General features: G+C 33.8%; 1 protein-coding gene across 1 annotated transcript in view; it reads left to right on the top strand.

Moving 5' to 3' along the window:
- Nucleotides 1-12,580: 12,580 nt before the first annotated feature.
- The window catches only part of LOC133195022 (MAM and LDL-receptor class A domain-containing protein 2-like), a 53,153-nt gene continuing 44,062 nt past the window's right edge, over nt 12,581-21,671 (top strand). The window contains exons 1-2 of the mRNA XM_061330909.1: nt 12,581-12,898; nt 13,043-13,109. Of these exons, the coding sequence (XP_061186893.1) occupies nt 12,581-12,898; nt 13,043-13,109 (385 nt within the window). The remainder of the gene's footprint in view (nt 12,899-13,042; nt 13,110-21,671) is intronic.

Below are 21,671 nucleotides of genomic sequence, written 5' to 3'. Positions count from 1 at the left end.
CACCGGTTCTTACGGGCCTGAGTCTACAATTATCATGATGATATAAGGGAACAACTTTTATAGAAGACAAATTTTTAACTCAAATTATTGTATCGATGTGACCATGACTTACTGACTTGCGTGTCAACATCTGATGATCTAAAGTTCTACGTTTTTTTTTAAAATTCTCGTTATAGCTGGAAAAATACATCTAAGATATCATCTTATGTAAATAGTAATTGACGTATAGGCTATATATAATAAAATATAGAATGTATTCGCAATATTTACCCCAAAGGCTGTGAAGACAACACAGCAGCTGTTATGACAGGAAGTCTTTCTATGCCTCCCGGTGGGGGCGCTGCGAAAACAGGAAGATAATTTGGCGCGAAAATGAGTCAGCTGTCCCTCTATTATTTGTCTCTGGTGAAAGGAATGTAAAAGTTATGACACTAGCCCCATCATGTCAGCTCAAGTTTGCAGTGACTTGAACTCATATTCTATTATGACGTCATATCTGGGTAGTTCAGAGAAGTTACTACAGTGGGAACAGTTTAATATTTTACGGACAGCCTTATACTAGCTGCGTATTTTCGTATCTCAAACATAATAATAATATAATATAAAATCCAATACTGATATATACATTGCATCATAATAGGAATATAAAAAAATGACAGAAAGACCTTGCTGTAATAAATCATACGTCTTAAAGATTTATTCAGTGATTTAATAGCAAATGATAATTCATCAATATATCATAAAAAAACTGCAATAATCATAGGTCGGAAAGGGGTGTGCAGGTGGTCTTAACAATGTATTTAAATATACTGAACAGTTAATTTAGCCATTTTCCTACTTCTTCAGCTTTCCAGATTTTTAATTTCCTAACAGGAACATCCTCCGCTCACCCCGCACTCCGCCATTTTTTCCTCACTTGTCAAACAAGCTTTAGACTGATCCCCTTCCAAAGAAAATAACACTGGTTTTGAAATCATGTTAAATTTTGTTATACTTTGCCTAATGTTAATGAGAAGAGGAAATGTGCTGCATTTATTCAAAGAGACACCGTGTCAAAAAAACCGGAAATATTAAGAAAGTAGAATTTTTGGATTTTATTCAATTCTTTTAAGTATTAGGTTTCAGAAAATTATAGGCTTCAGAACCTACAAAAATCTACTTTTATGGAGAAAACATATAAGTAAAAATAAATTTAGTTTGTCCGGACATGAAAATAGTGCTTCATTTTTTCCCTTTTTAATGTACGCCTTAAAAGTTGAACAAGTTACCATGGTGTCAATACCATAGATACATGTATAAATGTCAAATGACCAAGGGTTTTTCTTCAAAAAAAAAAAAAAAAAAAAAAAAAAAAAAAAAAAAAAAAAATGATCGGAACTTATTCCTCACTTCTGATTGCTCCAATTCAATGTTGTTTACAAGTATTACGCTAAAAATAAAAAAAATGCAAGACCTTGACATTCTCGACTTTGACGATAACATCCACTCCATAGATACAACTTTTCTTTTTCCGGCACTTATACTTTGCAGTCTTCTTGCTTTTACAGTACAGTAGAGTTCTCAAACCTTAGATTTAATTAATATGAATTTTAATCATTTAATCATTCACATGCATTATGTAAGCAGTAAAGCATTAATTTCAAGAGAAAAAAAAAATGTGGATTCTGAATACAATTAACAACAGTATAAGAATTTATCCAAGTTTGTTTATTTGAAATAAATATGGTAAATCTTCTTGTAACATTTAACTGAAATGGTCAGATTATCCAAAATATAGTTTTGATATAGATAACATTAAGTTAAAATATCAAAATAAATTAAGCAAACAAGCAGTACAAAGATCAAAATAATATTTTACTAGAAAAAGCTTATAGATGAGTAGATAAGGAAAGACAATGAATAAATTTCCCTATAATGAAATAGACACAGGATGGAGGAAGTTTTGTTTACCGAGAAGGAAACTGTTACTTGAATGAAATAATTATAAAATTACTTGGCATTTCGATTAATTAATTTTTATCGTGCATATTTATTATTTGTAATCTAAATTTACATTTTACTGTGGAATCATCAATAATCGTTGATTTCGTGCTTACCCTCTACTTTATATCCCTGCGAACGTTTATTTTGTAAACATACTGATTCATTTAATCCATCGTATAAACTAGTAACCCACAAAATTACGTCCGAACGAAGAAATAAAATTTTGCTTGCCCACGAACAATGACTCCACTAATTAAAATCATGCAACAGTAATGGGATTGCTCTCTCTCTCTCTCTCTCTCTCTGGTGCTTTCTAGATTGTTCCGGCCTATTTGTTCTGCCCACTTTCCCAAGTACATCGAACCTTCCAGCCATCTTTCCCTGCTTACATGATCAGTTTACAAAATATCTAGAATGTATCATTCATAACAAGAGGACTAAAGATACTGCTGAATTGCTAAAGGAGGAATTTAGAATTTTAAAAGAAAAAAAACTATAGGACCGGATTGGTTTTTTTGTATTTAGAAAATCATCTATGATATTAGCGATATGCATGTAGTTTTAGTTTTAGTCAATGTGGTATGTAGCTCTGTTGACAACTACGATCGATGCAGCTTGATATTGACTGTCGAATGATTTCAACATCGTTTTCTCGAAATGTTATTTGATATTCTTCTTTACTTTTCATTGCAATGGTAATGTCTATTCTGAATTCCTTACTTGATATTCGCTGATTTTACAAAATTTCCTAAAAAATATAACCACTTCATTAATTGATATAATATATACATTCCGAAAATAAATAACAAGCGAGTGCAGTTACTGATATGTAATCCTGAAGTTGTATAGCATGTCCCCCTGGGCACGATGAGGTTGCTTTACCTTGAATATTTTACCTATTCTACTTGAAGATGTCTTTCAAAGAATAACTTGAAACATGAGCAAATTGACGTGAGATTATAGAGAGATGAATGTATTAATTGAGTGGCAGTCGTTGGTAACAAACTTGGAAACTGATTTATTCGTGAAACGGAACTCTGGGAACACACTAATATTGCCATTTACGCTTCAAAAAATGAAAATATTACAGTTACTCATATTTTCAAATTCAAGGACACCATTATCCCCATTATTTCAGATAAGTAAATGAAATGAAGAATTAAAGTATCAACGCAATTCCTTAAGGACGTTCGATCCTGAGCTTTTGAGCAGATTTTGATCAGGACCTTAATTTCTAAAATTCTGCATCATTTTTATGTTCTAACATTGAATCTGGATTCTACAATGCAAATTAAACTATATCCAATGAAAAAACCGCGATGAAATTCCATTGAAATAGGATTAAGCCAGAAACTATATTTTGTGGCGGAAGGTTTTTTAGAAGAAAATGATCAATTTTTCCCTTTTGAAATATATACAGTACTGTTAAGTTTAGATTTCTATTTTTCCATGCTGGTTAGACATAGAGCTGTTTTTTGCAGTGAAATGTTTAATGCTGGCTCTGAAATATCTAATAAATTATTTCTTATGAATTTTTTCATTATATTGTGACAAATATAGTAAATATATTCTGAAAGTCCAGGAAAAAATTGAGCCAATTTTAACATAAAATTAACACTTTTAGTAATATCTAAAAATTTAGATCATAGACCCCCACTTTTGTTTTCCTTTCCTAAATATATAAGATAACTTTGATCAATCTGCTTAAATTCAGCAAAAGTTTAAGACTTTAAAATAATTTTCTTGCTTTTTAAATTTTTAATGCCAGAAAAATCACATTTTGTGAGTGCAGAAAGGTCAAATAATTCATTATGCGAAGCAATTTGAAACTTTTTCTTCGTCACAATTTTAATGCGTCTTTTTTAAAAAAGACTAATAGTTTATTTTGTCCCATGATTTATTTGAATAAAAACTTTGGAGGGAAAACGTCGAAATGTGATTTTTGATTAAGACACAAATATCAGTGCAAAAAGGTCAAATTAAATGTACTGTAGCGCCGAAAGAAGCATATTGACCCCCATTTTTTGTTTTGATTTTTAATTAAGCTATGTGTGTAGAAACTAAAAATATACTTGACAAAAAAAGTTTAAGACTTTAAATATCAGGATCCAACCTCGTTAAGGAAGCTATTGCAAGGCGTCACGTGATCGACTCAACGATGTTTCAAAAAAAAAAAAAAGTTTACGGTAACCCTTTCCGGAATGATTGCGCCAATGATAAAAAGTCCTCGTGGCAATATTTCATGAACAGAGGAAGAATGGGACGTGACGCTGCAGAGCGTTGGGGAGCGTCGACGCAATTTTTTTCATCTACGTGTTTTGTTTTGACAGGTCTAGATTTTGTGTATATAGTTCTGAACATTGAAATCTATTTCATTAATAAATTGAATTTATATCTGGATCTTTATGTCCTCTTGTTTTAATTAATTAAAATATTAGAATTTACTATTGGATCTACATCAAAGTATATATTCATTTCCTAGAAGCTTCAGACGGCGTGATTTTCTCAGTGATTAATGAAAATGGATGAACAGATGAACGAATGCGATTTTGATATATATACTTTATAGACTAGTTTGAGGTTGCATGCTGCACATGAACATCTTCTTCTTTAAATATTGCAGAGGAAATGTGTTTTCCTTTATAAGATCTTCTCTAGTATTTTCAACACTTACATCGGTCATGTAAACATTGAATCATCGGTGCATATATTGTGTAAAGATTTTGTTATGCCCCCGTATCGAATATTCGGGGGTATATAGTTTTTGCCCTGTCTGTCTGTCTGTTTGTATGTTTGTCCGCAAAAACATTAACATTGCCTATAACTTTTAATTGGTTGGAGCTATGACTTTCATATTTCACATGTGTATTCCTTGTGACAAGACTTTTCTTCGGGTACCACCATATTTGACCTTTTGACCTTGACCTTTGAGTTTGACCCAGTTTTGCAAAATTTTTCCCAACTTTAACCTTGGATATAACTTTTGAACGATTGGTACTAAGGCTTTCATACTTCACATGTGTATTTCTTGTGACAAGTCCTTGTTTTGGGTACCACCATATTTGACTTTTTGACCTTGGAGTTTGACCTACTTTTGAAAAACTTTAATATTGGCCATAGCTTTTGAACGGTTGGTGCTAAGGCTTTCATTGTTAGCGTATGTAATCCTTGTGACAAGACTTTCCTTCGAATACCAACAACTTTGACCATTTGACGTTGACCTTGGAGTTTGACCTAATTTTGTAATACTTTAACATTGGCCATAACTTCTGAACGGCTGGTGCAAAGGCTTTCATACTTAGCATATGTAATCCTTGTGACAACACTATCCGTTTGATTTCAACAACTTGGACCCTTTGACCTTGACCTTGGAGTTTGACCTACGTTTGAAAAACTTTAACCTTGGCCATAACTTTTATATCGCTGATGCAAGGGCTTTCATACTTTACATATGTAATCCGTGTGACAAGACCTTCCTTTGGGTACCAAAAACTTTGACCTCTTGACCTTGGAGTTCGACCTACTTTTGTAAAACATTAATCTTGGCCATAACTTTTGAACCGTTGGTGATAGGGCTTGCATATTTCACATATGATCCTTGTGACAAGACCTTCCTTTGGAAACAAACAACTTTGACTCTTTGACCGTGACCTTGGACTTTGACCTACTTTTCGAAAACTTTAACCTTGGACACTACTTTCGAAAAGTTGTTGCTAGGGCTTTCATATTTAACATGTTTTTTTTTTCCTTGTGACAATACCTTCCTTTGGATACCAACAATTGTAATCCATTGACCTTGACCTTGGTGTTTGACCACATTTTGAAACACATTAACCTTGGTCATAACTTTTGAACGATTGTTGTTTCAGCTTTCATATTTCACCTGTATATTTCTTGTGAGAAGGCCTTTCCTTAGGCACCATTAATTTTAACCATTTGACCTTGACCCTCATGTTTGAATTACTTTAACCTTCTCCATATCTATTCAATGGTTGCTACTAGGGCTTTCATATTTCGCAGGTATATTCCTCGAGACAAGACCTTACTTTGGGTACCAACATATCTGATTTGCATTTGAGAAAGTTCATCCTTTGCTATAAGTTGCCATACGGGGGCATCAGTGTTTCACAAACACATCTTGTTGTATAATGTTTTATGCGTCGTAATTTGTCAAAAATTGGAACTGAACACACTTCTTCTGACAGAAAAGAAAAGTTTCTTTTTGCAAGTTTTCTCAAAACTAGCAAAAAATCTTTTAAAATAATAATTTTTGAAAATTCACGAGGACATGAACAAAAGCGCTTCACGCCGGTATACTTTATGAAGCGCATAAGCACAAAGCGACGCAATTTTATGTCATTCAACAATTATTTTGAAACTAAAGTTTCTAGTTTTGACGTCAAGTGTGGAATTATGACCTCACAGTGGATATATTCTTGCTCCTTCATGTACTCATGTACATAGTTCATGAGAAAATGATGCGAAAAATATGAAGAAAAAATATTTGCAAATGTAAATATTAAATAGCAAATTACTATTTTTTTTGCGAAATAAGATATTAACCCCTATTCATTCAATATGTTCAGACAGGTGTCTTACTCCCCCACCCCCCCCCCCCACCCCCCATTCCAGGTCACAGTGCAGAGACCTCGACGTTTGTCAGCGCATGAACAATTTGCCCCTTGGACTACTGTGTACTGGTTTAGAATGTATATATTTTATATTGATATAATAACAGAATGAATGTTTTGGGACGGGAAAATAAAAAAAAACAAATGTGTATGTTGTTATTTTTTTTTAAGTACATGATTTTATTTTATTACTTTTGTTATTCTGATTTACATATAAAATGAGCAACAAACGCAAGATTTTCAGAAAAAAAGTATTTATTAATCTATACATATTTTTTTTTCTTTATTCTTTTTACATTTATGAAATCTTTTAATATTTTAGGAAAGGGGGGGGGGGGGTATTGAAATGCATGTAGCTTCACAATGAATGTGATGACCTTTCTTTATATTTTAACCATAAGTCACTTATAATAATTTGTACAGAATACATTAGTTTTTGGAAAATTCATTGGGTATTTTTTTTGTCAAGACGTTGAGAACTCCTCTTGAGGTGGAAATATTACAGTACTGCAAATGAATACTACCCAAAGCAGCGGTGGCATTAATACATCTATCAATAGTTTCCGATACAATTTTTATTTTCATTGAAAAAAAAGAAGCATATTATTCAATATTTAGTGGATTTTTTTTATTTTGTTTCAATTTTGATACCTGTATGGGATGTATAAAATTTCACCTCATAAATATCAACATGTTGAAAAACTGCTGTTACCATGGCTACCATATCATCCTTATAACCCTGATGACCATGGTTGAAATTTTCGTACTATGATACCATCAACGTAGGGCAAATTATATGTAAAAATGAGAAAAATTCATTGAGCGGATTTTTTTCAAGGACCCTTACAATCGCTTCCTTAAATTATGAACTGTAACAACAGTATTAAACATTCCTTTATTTTCAATTTTAAAGAAGGTGATATCGTAGTCAAGCACAGACACAGATTACGAAACATATTGATTATAGGTCTACTTTCATGTTATTGTAGCAAAACGGTAAACCGAGAAAATAGGAGAAAAATGAAGACTAATAAGCGATTATACAATATTCTATTCTCATGCCTTGAGACATGCACGAAAGCCCCTCGAAGAACTTTTTTATTGAAGAATATTTAACATCTATTGACGTAGAAGTAGCACATATCGAGAAAACAGGTTATAGTGCTTTGAATATTAAAAAAAAAAAAAATTATAAAAAGTATAAATTTGGCTTTTTTATACTTACATTCATACTTACATACTTACATTCATGTATGTAGACAAAGCTATGTAGTAAAAAGCTTGAATAAATCTTCGTTTGATGAACATGGCAGCTAGGTTAAGGACTACTATACTTGTAGAGGTTCGGGAAAACGATTATGACGTCATGTTAAAACTATACAAATGAATTTAGGCGAATAAATACTAATGCTATTTTCATACAATTTCAAATCCAGTCTTTTCTCATAAATAATTTAAACATAAATCGATGGGTACCTTATCTTGCCATAATTACTCTATTTGAACGTAGAATTAGAGTCATCTTGATCTCGCTGCACTGACTGAAATGGCGTCACTGACAGTTTCTCAGTAGTTGCAGCGTGGATCAGGCTTATTGTATGATGTAACTATGAAAATTAAAAAGGAAACAAGCATGATCTGACCAATGGAGAAATATTCTTGAATGTATTAACAGATATTTTATATTCATATTAAATTGAAAATGTATAGATCTCAAATAAATCTGCATTAAGGCACACGTATACAGTAACGTACATCTGTACTTACTGGAATGACAGGCCCTTTGGAAAAATCAAAAGTTCAACGAAATTCGCTTCACTATAAATTATGAGTTTTTAAGCTCACCTATTATCTATTATCCCTACTATTTTGAAAAGTGCTTGGGGCTGGTTGTGCACTGCTGCTTTATTCCGTAATTTTACATACTTTCAATGCGTATTATGTTAATGTAGGAAGTTTATCGAAAGAGGGCTAAATTTTACCTAATTTCCGGACATGAGGAAGTTGTTCCCAGCACTTTTCATGCTAAGGCATTTGTATCAAAGAAAATACAATCATTTTCATAGCGAAAAGATATCAGTATGTCGTTGAATTTTTAAGATTTTAGTAGCTGTATATATATTTTTTTTTTCTGATTTTAAACATGTCACGTGACAAACAGCTGATGTAAGTGAAGTCGCTTTGACCGAACTCAGCAGAGATCCGATATATACATATGCATAGAGTAGAATTATCATTCATCAAAACTCATACAGTTTAAGATAAATATCATCACTAAATAATTTTTCTCGGAATATTTTAATGCATATTTCCTATGTGCGTCCCTAACCTATCTGCAATTTTTTTTTATATATATATATAATTTTAGAAATTTTCTCAAATTGTAAGACTTTTAGTAATAGTATGAATTTTTTTCCTGTCTCTGTTTGAAGAAATTATTTTCTCACATTCTAAAATACTAACGTATCAAAAACATTAACACTTGCAATGGCAGGTTTTTGCTTAAATTGCTGCTCTGCGTACATTCATTAATCACATATTCATTGAATGACCAGATTATGAAAATCTTGCCTTACTTTACATGTGACATTACCAGATTATGACAGAAATGTTTCTCAATTTAATTATCTAATACACATGTATATTACAAACACATAGGTTTTAATTTGCCGGATTTTCCTTCACTCTCCATTGTTGGATGCTAAAGGGTATACATGTAGATGCTGGGACAAGAACTACAGTACCAACCAGACCCAACCTGACACCTAAGCAGTCCCAGAAAGCAGTCCCCGGGACTGCTTTGGGACCGCTCTGGGACTGCTGTGGGACTGCTCTGGGACCGCTGTGGGACTGCTCTGGGACTGCTGTGGGACTGCCCTGGGACTGCTCTAGAAAGCAGACCCAGCAGTCCCAGCAGTCCCTGGGACTGCTTTCTGGGACTGCTTTGTTCACTCATGCATGAAAAAGGTTCTGAGTGACATGATAGCTCCGCCCCTTGTGTATTCTGAATTTGCAGGCTCCCTGTTGTTGCTTTGTTTACTTTCAACAGAGAGGTGTTAAAGATAAAGAATAAAAATATCAAGGATTTCTTACAACATTTTAATAAAAAGAGATAGGTATACATGTAATTACTAAATGTCTTCAGGGGCTGTAAATTTACACAATTGTAGTCTAGAATTAATTTTAAAAAATTAAATTAGTTAAAAGGGAAGTCAGGAGATGACTTTTATCCCTTGAATTAAACTTTAATACAGGTGTTTGAAAAAAAGATATCTCTAAGGCCTATTTAATTAATTAATGCTAATTAAAACTTTAATACAGGTGTTTGAAAAAAATATCTAGGCCTATTTACTTAATTAATGCTGTCAAGTTACGGTATGTACTCAAAGTTTGCATTAGCACTATTTAAAAAAAAAAAACAAAACAAAACAAACTTGTCATTACAATAAGATATTCAGAGGGACATACTGTACTGGATTTTTTTTTTAACTTGAAAAAGCTAAAACCATGCTAAAAAAGAGCATTCCATGTTATTTTTTTACCGCCCTCAAATAATACCTAATAATTTATTAAATGACCATGAAATAAAATTATTCTACCATTCTTCAGTCCTTTAAACAATTATATTTGTGAACAATTACTGGGGGGTCTATTTATGAATTTGTTTTTAATTTATAAACAAGTTATTAAAAGAGTAAATTTATAAACTTTTTTAAATTATTGGGAATTGTGACTTATTTCTTATTTGTTTTGTTTGTGTTTTCCTGGCCGATTGGCCGATTAATAAAAAGCAATACAAATGTATAAAATGGTGTCAACACCTGAGGTTTCAATCGCCTTCGGGCATGATTAGCAGAAAGTCAATGAATGTTATTTGGGTATCAGTGTTACACATCACTGAACATGCTGGTCAACAATGGCACTAATTTCAATCTATGTACTGCAAAAAATCTTCGTTTATTTCGGGATTAATTAATTTTGAACATAATCTGAGGGTTCCATTCGCGCGATTTACAGATGTACACTCAAACATTTATATGATAAAAGTATTATTGTTTTCTGTTACATAGATAATCAAACGATAATTAAATTGGCAAGTCAGTGAAAATAATCATGACTGAAATATAATACTCAAAGAATTTTTCAAAAGCTCCAGTACTTAAGAAAAATGCATTCAGAGTATAGTATGGAAATCGGCCTTGCTCTATAATCATAAGGTCTATTTAAAGCTAGTTTTGATAGAAAATAAACAACTCAAGTTTAATTTTCTATAAAAAATAAATAAATAAATATGGAAACCGATATCAATCACAGTAAATTAAGAAATTGATTTTTTTTTTTGGTGAAAAATTAATATACCACAAAACTGCTTAAATATTCATGTTATTAGTAGGTGTGACCGTCTTCTTTGTTCAGTATTTATTATTTGTTTCTGTACGCGTAGTGTGAATTTCTTAACAGTTCAAAAATGACTGTCGCATGAGAATTGATACTGCTCAGAAAGAAATGGATCACCAATTTCAACTGCCTTTTATAGTTACATTGTTTATTGGTAATCTCATTTCTGAGTAAGCTCCGCCCATTAAATTAATTAACCCCGCCCACTGGGACTGCTGGGACTGCTTTCTGTGACCGCTGGGACTGCTGGGACCGCTGTGGGACTGCTCTAGGACCGCTGTGGGACTGCTCTGGGACCGCTATGGGACTGCTCTGGGACTGCTTTAGCAGTCCCAGAGCAGTCCCAGAAAGCAGTCCCCGGGACTACTCTGGGACTGCTTTGTGTCAGGTTGGGTCTGGTTGGTACTGTAAAATGCAGAAAATAGTAGAAATTAGATAGAATTACACACAAAAATATTCCTTTTTTTTTTAGAAAGATCATAGCATCCAATAGGGACTGAGAAAGAGAAATAATTTATTATCTGATACACAGGGAAAAAACAGTGCATCAGAAAAAGGCAATGCACCCGAAATCAAATGAATTGCTAATATTTAGAATTTTTCCTACGATCTTTCTTCAATAGCTGATGATGACATAAACTTCTTTATCTCCGAACTACAACATTTACCCCGAAGATTTTCTGTTTTGTTTGCAAATTTATCATTTTAAGTGGTTAAATCCCGATAATAAGATACATGTATATAAAGGTTATAAAGAAAAGACTTAAAAATTGTCCTAGAGTATGTCTTGATTGTTGTTATTAATACAGTTCAATATTCACTCATTCACCTTCAGATATTAGCTCTAAAAATTATTTAAATTTTACCCAGAATGGGAGTGCTTTAGATGTTAAAGCACCTCCTTTTAAGTTCGTGGATAGTAATTATATTAATAAAAAAAAATAACGAATAAATTATGAACAGCTGGGAGAATGGTGAGTTTCATTATGCTTATTTTTTTCCGGCCGATTTGACGCTTTGCATCAATGTTATCTTGTTGTATTAATTCTTAAGTAATACAATTTTAGTCTAATGATCACTGAAAATGCTAAATAAAATATATTTTATATTTTCGCCTATCTGAGCCCTCGGGATCGAAATACTACATGTATATAGCTAGTATTCTCAATAAGGATACATATACGTATGCTGTAACATATACGTACCCCCCCCCCCCCCCCCAAAAAAAAAAATGCATTACAATTCATACAACGTTGCTGTGTTCTACCAAATTTTTGATCGTTAATATCTGGTAGTCATATCCCGTAAAGATTTTTTTACGGATTACTGCAGCTACAGAAATTAAAAATCAGAAATAAATTTGCTAAAACCCAATATTTCCAACTGCAGATAAGTGTACTGTAGGAGACAAACATAATAATTGAAATATCCACATTATTATCAAACCCACGTGATAATTGTAAGATAATAAAACTAAGTAATCAATAAGTAATGAATTATAAAACAGTCATTATGTTTCATGTAAAAGCAGTCATATCTTGTTTGCACTCATTTAGGAAACATTCGCTATGGCATTTAGAGTGGAGACAGTAATTTTATGTTTTCTATGTGCTTTGTTCTCCTTCGTAAAGGCAAACAATTGCCATCATTCTCTGTCTTTTTATGGTTATGTTCCTAAAGCATTTGATATGCATGTTTTCAAGACAATAACAACCTTTCCTTATTCCATGATGGTAACTTGCTCCAATAAGTGCGTAGATAATCCAGAATGCCGAGCGATGGACGTCTGTGATTCTGACGATGACAAGTACTGTAGACTTGTTAGATCCTTGAACTTGACTTTCACATCTCCAGATGATGGACAGACCTGTAAAAGATACAAAGTGGTAAAAATAATTTCGCATTCAAATTGAGTACAAATGTGCTATGAAGTTCAAATAATAGACAATCTTTTGATCATTTGGCAAATAATCTGATTTTTCCAGATTTAATTTGTCTTTTCATTGATGAATATTTGTAAACTGTCTCAGGATAGGAGATGTGCTGATGATGAATATTTTGACAGAATTCGTGGACATTGTCAAATGAAAAGTACAGGTAAGTTTTTCATTGTCAAATGCATAGTACAGGTAAGTTTATATGTGGCTCGAATTTAGAACTCGCAAAATAAAAATGAAGAGTTTTGCACGTATTACTCATATAAATTATACCATATATATATATATATATATATATATATATATATATATATATATATATATATATATATATATATATATATATATATATATATATATATATATATATATATATATATATATATATTCGATATGAAAGAATGTCTAGCGATTTTATTTTTTTACATCTGTAGTAAAATCAAACGGACATTGATTTTCCCCATATTACAACTAGGCTGAAGCTAGCAACCAATAACGGCAGTCACTAAGCCCGTAGAAGCTAGCAGCCAATAAGGAAATTCATCGAAGGACTGAGAATACTCTGATGCAATACTGTTTATACTTTATTTTCGACAATTAATAATTAATAATTAGATAATTAACGCAACACTTAATTACTTAATGAGTCAAACACGCGGAGGCAGTTAAGCTCATCTGCATAAGAAAAATTATGCGGTTTCAAAACAAGAAAACAAACAAAAGAAAATGTTATCATCTTTGACCGCTTAAGAACAAACCGACGTTGGAAATAGGTTAAGTGCTACAGGCAGAATCCCTTTTAAGCCCATTGACGGGTCTCAGGAACATGACGGAGCCTATAAGTTTACCTGAAATTTGCATACTTCTAATATTGTAGATTGATATAGGGTTTGAAGGTAATTCAATCTACTTTAAGCTATTATCATTTAAATGTGCTTCGAAAAAAATACTGGTACAAGGTAAGGCTATTTATATATGGCCATAAAAATAAGGCTGAAGTGGTACCACCAAATGGTGCCAAGGGCAGGTCAAATATTTCAAGCAGCTTTTATACCTCTTATCTTAGAAGTGTGCTTCAAATCGTTACTGGGGCATGGTAGAGGGCTCCTAGCAGTATCATTTCCCGCTATCAGAATGAGGCTATAGTGGTACCACCAAGTAGTGCCAAGGGTGGGGGACGTATTTAAAGCATTCATTTTGAAACCCCCTTTGGCTACTGGAAGAAACTAACACTGGTGAGAGGTTAAGGACCTTAGGGAGAATCACTTATCAGCTTTATGAAGGGTCCGAGGAAACAAAGGGGCCAGGTAGGTAACCTGAACTTTGTTGTTTTTCACATTGTCTATTGATATACTTGTTAAAGGTCAGCTATTATACCCCTTATCTTTGAAGTGTGCTTCAAATCATTACTGGGGCAAGGTAGAGGGCCCCTAGGACTATCATTTCAGGCTATCAGAATGGGGATGTAGTGGTACCGCCAAGTGGTGCCAAGGGTGGGGGACGTATTTCAAGCATTTATTTTGGAACCAACTTTGGCTCCTAAAACAAACAAACACTTGTAAAAGATTAAGGACTTTAGGGAGAATCCCTTGCAAGTTTTATGAAGGGTCTCAAGAAAAGAAAGGGGCCAGTTAGCTAATCTGAAATTTGTTATTTTTCACATTGTCTATTGATATACTTCTTAAAGGTCAGCTATTATACCTCTAATCTTTGAAGTGTGCTTCAAATCATTACAGGGGCAAGGTAGCGGGCCCCAAGGACTATCATTTCCCGCCATCAGAATGGGGCTGTATCGTACCACCAAGTGGTGCCAAGGGTGGGGGACGTATGTCAAGTATTCATTTTGAAACCATCTTTGGCTACTAGGTCAAACTAACACTAGTGAAAGGTTAAGGACCTTAAGGAGAATCCCTTGTTAGTTTTATAAAGGGTCAAAAGGAAAAAAAAGGGGCCAGTTAGCTAACCTGAACTTTGTTGTTTTTCACTTTGTGTTTTAATAAACGGGTTAAAGGTCAGCTATTATACCCCTTATCTTTAAAGTGTGCTTCAAATCATTACTTGTTCTAGGTCGAGGGCCCCGAGGACTATCATTTCCCGCTTTCAGAATGGGGCTGTAGTAATACCACCAAGTGGTGCCAAGGGTGGGGGGGGGCGTATTTCAAGTATTCATTTTCAAACCATCTTTTGCCACAAGAACAAACAAACGCCAGTGAAAGGTTAAGGACCATAGGAAAAACCACTTGCCAGGTTTTTTAAGGGTGCCGGGGAAGAAAAAGGGTCAGTAAGCTAACCTGAACTTTGTTGTTTTTCACTTTGTGTATTAATGTACAGGTTAAAGGTCAGCTATTATACCCCTTATCTTTGAAGTGTGCTTCAAATCATTACTGGGGCAAGGTAGAGAGCCCAAAGAACCATCATTTCCCGCTTTCAGAATGGGGCTATGAATTTCAAGCATTCATTCTGAAACCATCTTTGGTTACTAGAACAAACTAATACTAGTGAAAGGTTAAGGCCCTTAAGGAGAATCCCTTGCCTGTTTTATGAAGGGTCCTGGGGAAAGGAAGGGGCCAGTTAGCTAACCTGAACTATGTTGTTTTTCACTTTGTGTTCTATTATACGGGTTAAAGGTCAGCTATTATACCCCTTGTCTTTGAAGTGTGCTTCAAATCATTACTGGGGCAAGGTAGAGGGCCCCTAGGACTACTAAGGAAAGGTTAAGGACCTAAGGGAGAATCCCTTGCCAGTTTTTTGAAGGGTCTCGGGGAAAGGAAGAGGCCAGTTAGCTAATCTGAACTTTGTTGTTTTTCACTTTGTGTATTAAAAAAACGGGTTAAAGGTCAGCTATTATACCCCTTATCTTTGAAATGTGCTTCAAATCATTACTTGTTCTAGGTAGAGGGCCCCTAGGACTATCATGTCCCGCTATCAGAATGGGGCTGTAGAGGTACAGTACCAACCAGACCCAACCTGACACCCAAGCAGTCCCAGAAAGCAGTCCCCGGGACTGCTTTGGGACCGCTCTGGGACTGCTCTGGGACCGCTCTGGGACTGCTGTGGGACTGCTGTGGGACTGCTCTGGGACTGCTCTAGAAAGCAGACCCAGCAGTCCCAGCACTCCCTGGGACTGCTTTCTGGGACTGCTTTGTTCACTCATGCATGAAAAAGGTTCTGAGTGACATGATAGCTCCGCCCCTTGTGTATTCTGAATTTGCAGGCTCCCTGTTGTTGTTTTGTTTACTTTCAGCACAGAGGTGTTTAAGATAAAGAATAAAAAAAAAACAAGGATTTTTTTACAACATTTTGATAAGTAGAGATAGATATACATGTAATTACTAAATGTCTTCAGGGGCTGTAAATTTACACAATTGTAGTCTAGAATTAATTTTAAAAAATGAAAGTAGTTAAAAGGGAAGTCAAGAGATGACTTTTATCCTTTAAATTAAACTTTAATACAGGTGTTTGAAAAAAAAATATATGTAGGCCTATTTAATTAATTAATGCTAATTAAAACTTTAATACAGGTGATTGAAAAAAAAAATATCGAGGCCTATTTAATTAATTAATGCTGTCAAGTTACGGAATGTACTCAAAGTTTGCATTAGCACTATTTAAAAAAACAAAAAACAAAAAACAAAAAAACAAACAAACAAACAAACAAACAAACTTGTCATTACAATAAGACATTCATAAGGACGTACTGTACTGGATTTTTTTTTAATTGAAAAAAGCTAAAACCATATGCATGCTAAAAAAGAGCATTCCATGCTTTTTTTTACAGCCCTCAAATAAAACCTAATAATTTATTAAATGACCATGAAAAAAATTATTCTACCATTCTTCAGTCATTTAAAAAAATATATTTGTGAACAATTATTAGGGGATTTATTTATGCATTTGTTTTTGATTTATAAACAAGTAATTAAAAGAGTAAATTCATAAACATTTTAAAATATTGGGAATTGTGACTTATTTCTTATTTGTTTTGTTTGTGTTTTCCTGGCTGATTAATAAAAAGCAATACAGATGTATAAAATTGTGTCAACACCTGAAGTTTCAATCGCCTTCGGGCATGATTAGCAGAAAGTCAATGCATGTTATTTGGGTATCAGTGTTACACATCACTGAACATGCTGGTCAACAATGACACTAATTCCAATCTATGTACTGCAAAAAATCTTCGTTTCAATAAATGTGTATAAATTTATTTCGGGATTAATTAATTTTGAACATAATCTGAGGGTTTCATTCGCGTGATTTACAGATGTACACTCAAATGTTTATATAATAAAAGTATTATTGTTTTCTGTTCCATAGATAATTTAACGATAATTAAATTGGCAAGTCAGTGAAAATAATCATGACTGAAATATAATACACAAAGAATTTTTCAAAAGCTCCAGTACTTAAGAAAACTGCATTCAGAGTATAGTATGGAAATCGGCCTTGCTCTATAATTATAAGGCCTATTTAAAGCTAGTTTTGGTAGAAAATAGATAACTCAAGCTTAATTATCTATAAAAAAAAAAATAAAAAAAAAAAAAATAAATATGGAAACCAATATCAATCACAGTAATTTAGAAATTGATTTATTTTGGTGAAAAATTAATTTACCACAAAACTGTGTTTAAATATTGATGTTATTTATAGGTGTGAACGTCTTCTTTGTTCAATATTTATTATTTGTTTCTATACGCGTAGTGCGATTTTCTTAACAGTTAAAAATGACTGTCGCATGAGAATTGATACTGCTCAGAAAGAAATGAATCATCAATTTCAACTGCCTTTTATAGTTACATTGTTTATTGGTAATCTCATTTCTGAGTAAGCTCCGCCCATTAAATTAATTAACCCCGCCCACTGGGACTGCTGGGACTGCTTTCTGGGACTGCTGGGACTGCTTTCTGGGACCGCAGGGACTGCTGGGACTGCTCTGGGACCGCTGTGGGACTGCTCTGGGACCGCTGTGGGACTGCTCTGGGACTGCTTTGTGTCAGGTTGGGTCTGGTTGGTACTGTACCTCCAAGTGGTGCCATGGGTTGGGGACGTATTTTAAGCTTTCATTTTTAAATCATCGTAGACCCCTAGAAGAAACTAATACTGTTGATTGGTTGAGGATCATTGAACAATTTTATTTGGTTCTCTCGGACTTGGTGGAGGCCAGTTGAACTTTGTCGTTTATTTATATTGCATATTGCGACACGGATAAAGATAAGTTATTTTAAGACTTTTGGGGTGGATATGCATGATACCGTTAGTAGGACATAGTAGGTGGCGTATCGGGCTATCATTTGCCGATGTCAGATTAAGACTTTGGGAGAACCACCTAGTTGTGCTTTGATTGAAAGCCCTTTTGAAGTATTTATTTTTCGCAATATTTGAACACCAGATTAAACCAACACAAGGAAGGATAAGGAATCATAGGGAGTATTCCTTTTCAGTTTTTGGAGGGTCTTTAAGACTGGACATTGCCAATATTCTGATAGAATCTCTATTTTTTCTTGTTTATTTTCAAGAAAATGTAAGATTCGTCTATTACCCCTTTATCTTTGAAGTGTGCGTGAAAGCACTTTTGTGGCAGAATGGGGGGGGGGGGGGGGTCTTATCATTTTTGCTTTTAAGTTGGAACTGTAGGGGTTCCAACAAGTGGGTTGTTTCATCATTTTTTTCTCAACCATCTTTGAATAATGTAACAAACCAACACTAGACAAGGGTAAGGGATCATAGAAATTGTCACTTGTTATGTTTTAAGAGAGTCTTTGAGGCAATTATCTCATCCGAACATCGTCACATTTTAACATTGCATTGGGAGATGAGGTTGTTCATTTACTCAGGTGACTTATTGCTATATGTTTTTGTCTGTTGTCATTTGTCGTCCGTCGTGTGTTATGTTTAAACATATTCAGCTTTTTCTGTGTGACTTGCGTCCTTCTACAAATGTATTATTCCTCAATTTGGAAATAAATTGTACAGATCTGTATCGATATCGATGATATTGTCGATATCAACGGTGTCGAAATAAAAACTAAGTTTATCATTTATCCAGTATTTCCAATTCCATAGTAATGATCAGGATCGATAGCATTACGATATCGACATTATATTGTCGATATCGACATCAAATTTGTTGGAACCTGAGAGGTGGGGTTCAAACTATCAACTTTAAGGTATTCAATGTATAACGACCATATTTTGTACCTAAAATATGAATGGTCAAATATTTTTAATCTAGGTAGCATTTTGAAGGTGTTACCAAATAAAAATGTTCCACCAAAGGAATTTACGAAATTTTGATTATTTTCCAGTTAATTGCACCTTGAATTTTACATTGAAGTCTATGGGCAGTGCATGTTTTTTTAAGATATTGTAAAAAGTAATTTGAATTTCAAACAAATCTCTTGGTGAAAATATGCATAAACTTTCTCTTTATTAATTTATGAAATGAAATGAATCATTTACCACAGAAATTTTGAGAAATTAAAAATTTTCTGATTTTAATCAAGGGAAGATAACTCTTCAAAAACTTTTAAAATGCAAAATGACCGGCGTCTTACTTGTAATCAGTCATTTGAATTTGGTTCATTTCATTTTTATCGTTATCTAGCAATGCATTTTTAAATAGTTAAATTTATTCAAAATTGATAAAAATCCCTTCATTATATTTAAAAGTATTTTTTTACTCCTAGACATCAAGCAGTCAGACTTTAAGCAATTATGAAATATGAGAATTACGAACAGTCAAAGCAAACAGTACAAAATGTTTAGCAGAGCCACAAGACCTCTAAAAACAGAGGAGGGACCAGGTGCCTTGGATAAGTGATCATCCCCTGTCGTCCGGTCGCATCCGTTATTTGCTCTTCGTCATTATCGGGAAACTGAAGAATTCAGTAGACAATTCAGTGTAAATGTAATTGACTTAACGAGAGATTGTAGTTGCAATCATAGCCATTGTTTCAACCATAGAATTTTCAAAATATTGAGTATAAACAAGATTCTTTATATCCTTATATAATCAACTTTTTCGTTAAATGCTTGCTTATTTTATGAATTCCAATTAGCAATGATACCTCAAAAGCAAACTGTGAAATTCATGGTCCTTAGATTTGGAGTTTTGATGTAATAGTTGGGCTTTATAGATCATATAGATAAAGCAATATTCTTTAAAGTCTTCTTCTCTCAGCTATATATTTAGGAGACAAACTAAATGCACAGAAATGATAAGCAAGCATGTCTCTTCCAAAATTTTGAATTAAGGCCTCTTGGTTATGGTTAGGGTGGGGCTTAACTGGTCATACACTGGTCATTGCTTCAATTCTTTGAAAATCTTCTTCTCTATTCCTGTGTATTAAGCAGACAAACTAAGTGCATGGTTATTAAAAGAAATAAGGAAGGGTAATCTTTCCAAAATTCTGAAACTGGTCCAATGGATCAAGTGTTCTGGTTCTGAACAGGGTACCATTGATCTCATGAGTAAACTGAGAGAAATTATTTTCTTTTGTTTATTCAGTTATGATAATTAATCACTGTAAATATTTAATTGATAGATCAATAAAAATAAAATAATTTTCAAATGTATACTCAACAAAAAAGTAAAGGGTCATGGAATTAAGTCCACATTTATTTTTTAATATAAGAGTTTTGTTTGTAAGAATAATATTTATTTGGCCGACGTACATTCTGCTTTTTATTTGCACAAGTTCGATTACCGAGTAACCAAAACCACGTGTACATTTACAATATCCCCCTCCCAAAATGAGAAACAGCTGTCAAAGGTCAGGGTAAAGAAATTTGGTGTAAGACTATAATTTTCAGAAATTACAAAAGACTTTGAACTTTGACAACTGCTGACCTTAATTAATGACAACATGTCGCGGAGACGACATATGGATGTACAGCACAACGGTTGTGCCATAGGCATGTTGCAATTGGATATGCTCAACGTCTACTGGTTCGAAAGTTCAACGTCAGTCAAAGCGTATCAAGGAGGTAAAGGGGAAGGTCCCAAAACACAGGAGGGGGAGGGGGGGGGTTGCAACAAAGATCGTAGTGACAGGCCAAAAAGTACGACAGCCCGTCAGCATTGTGAAATTTGCTCTTGGCAAAACGCAACGGTTCATGTCTGCCGAAATTTTGAATAGGAAGTATAGGAATGATCATTGGTTGCAAAAACCCACTCAGAGTTTAAGATATAGGATACCTGCAGCAAATTTGCATGTTTACAAGCCAGCATATCTGTCAACGTTTGACTGTAATACATCACAATGCTTGTCTTGAGTTTAGCAGTAACCATAAACAACTATGAGACCGATTCTGTTCACAGATGAATCCAAGTTTTGTGTGGACTTCCATGATGGTCCTCTCTGTGAGCGGCGCCAAAAGAATTAACAGTACCATAACTATTGCGTTGCTAAGCATGACGGCTTTGGTGGCTGTTCTGTCATTGTTTGGAGTGGGTTATGTTCCGATAGATTACAGAACAGTATTTTATCCGAAAAATCCGACGACAATTTATTTTGTAGATATTGGCCTTACAATTAGTATGAAAAACGTCAGTCAGTATTTGACTCAATGATAAATTGTATTTTCTGACAAGGTCATTGTATCGACAATAGAATTAGGAAATGATGACTTTAAACGAGAGTGCTGATATTCTTGTTTCCTCAACTTGTTTGTCAACAATTTACCTCGTTTTAGAAATTGTATATACGTAGATCATGATCTTACG

This window comes from Saccostrea echinata, unplaced genomic scaffold (assembly GCF_033153115.1).
Source record: "Saccostrea echinata isolate AGI-Se365-2 ecotype Australia unplaced genomic scaffold, CSIRO_AGI_Sech_v1 ptg000029l, whole genome shotgun sequence".
In the NCBI taxonomy this organism is placed as follows: Eukaryota; Metazoa; Mollusca; class Bivalvia; order Ostreida; family Ostreidae; genus Saccostrea; species Saccostrea echinata.
The sequence above is the reverse complement of the archived record's forward strand: the minus strand, read 5'-3'. Positions and strand labels throughout refer to the sequence as shown.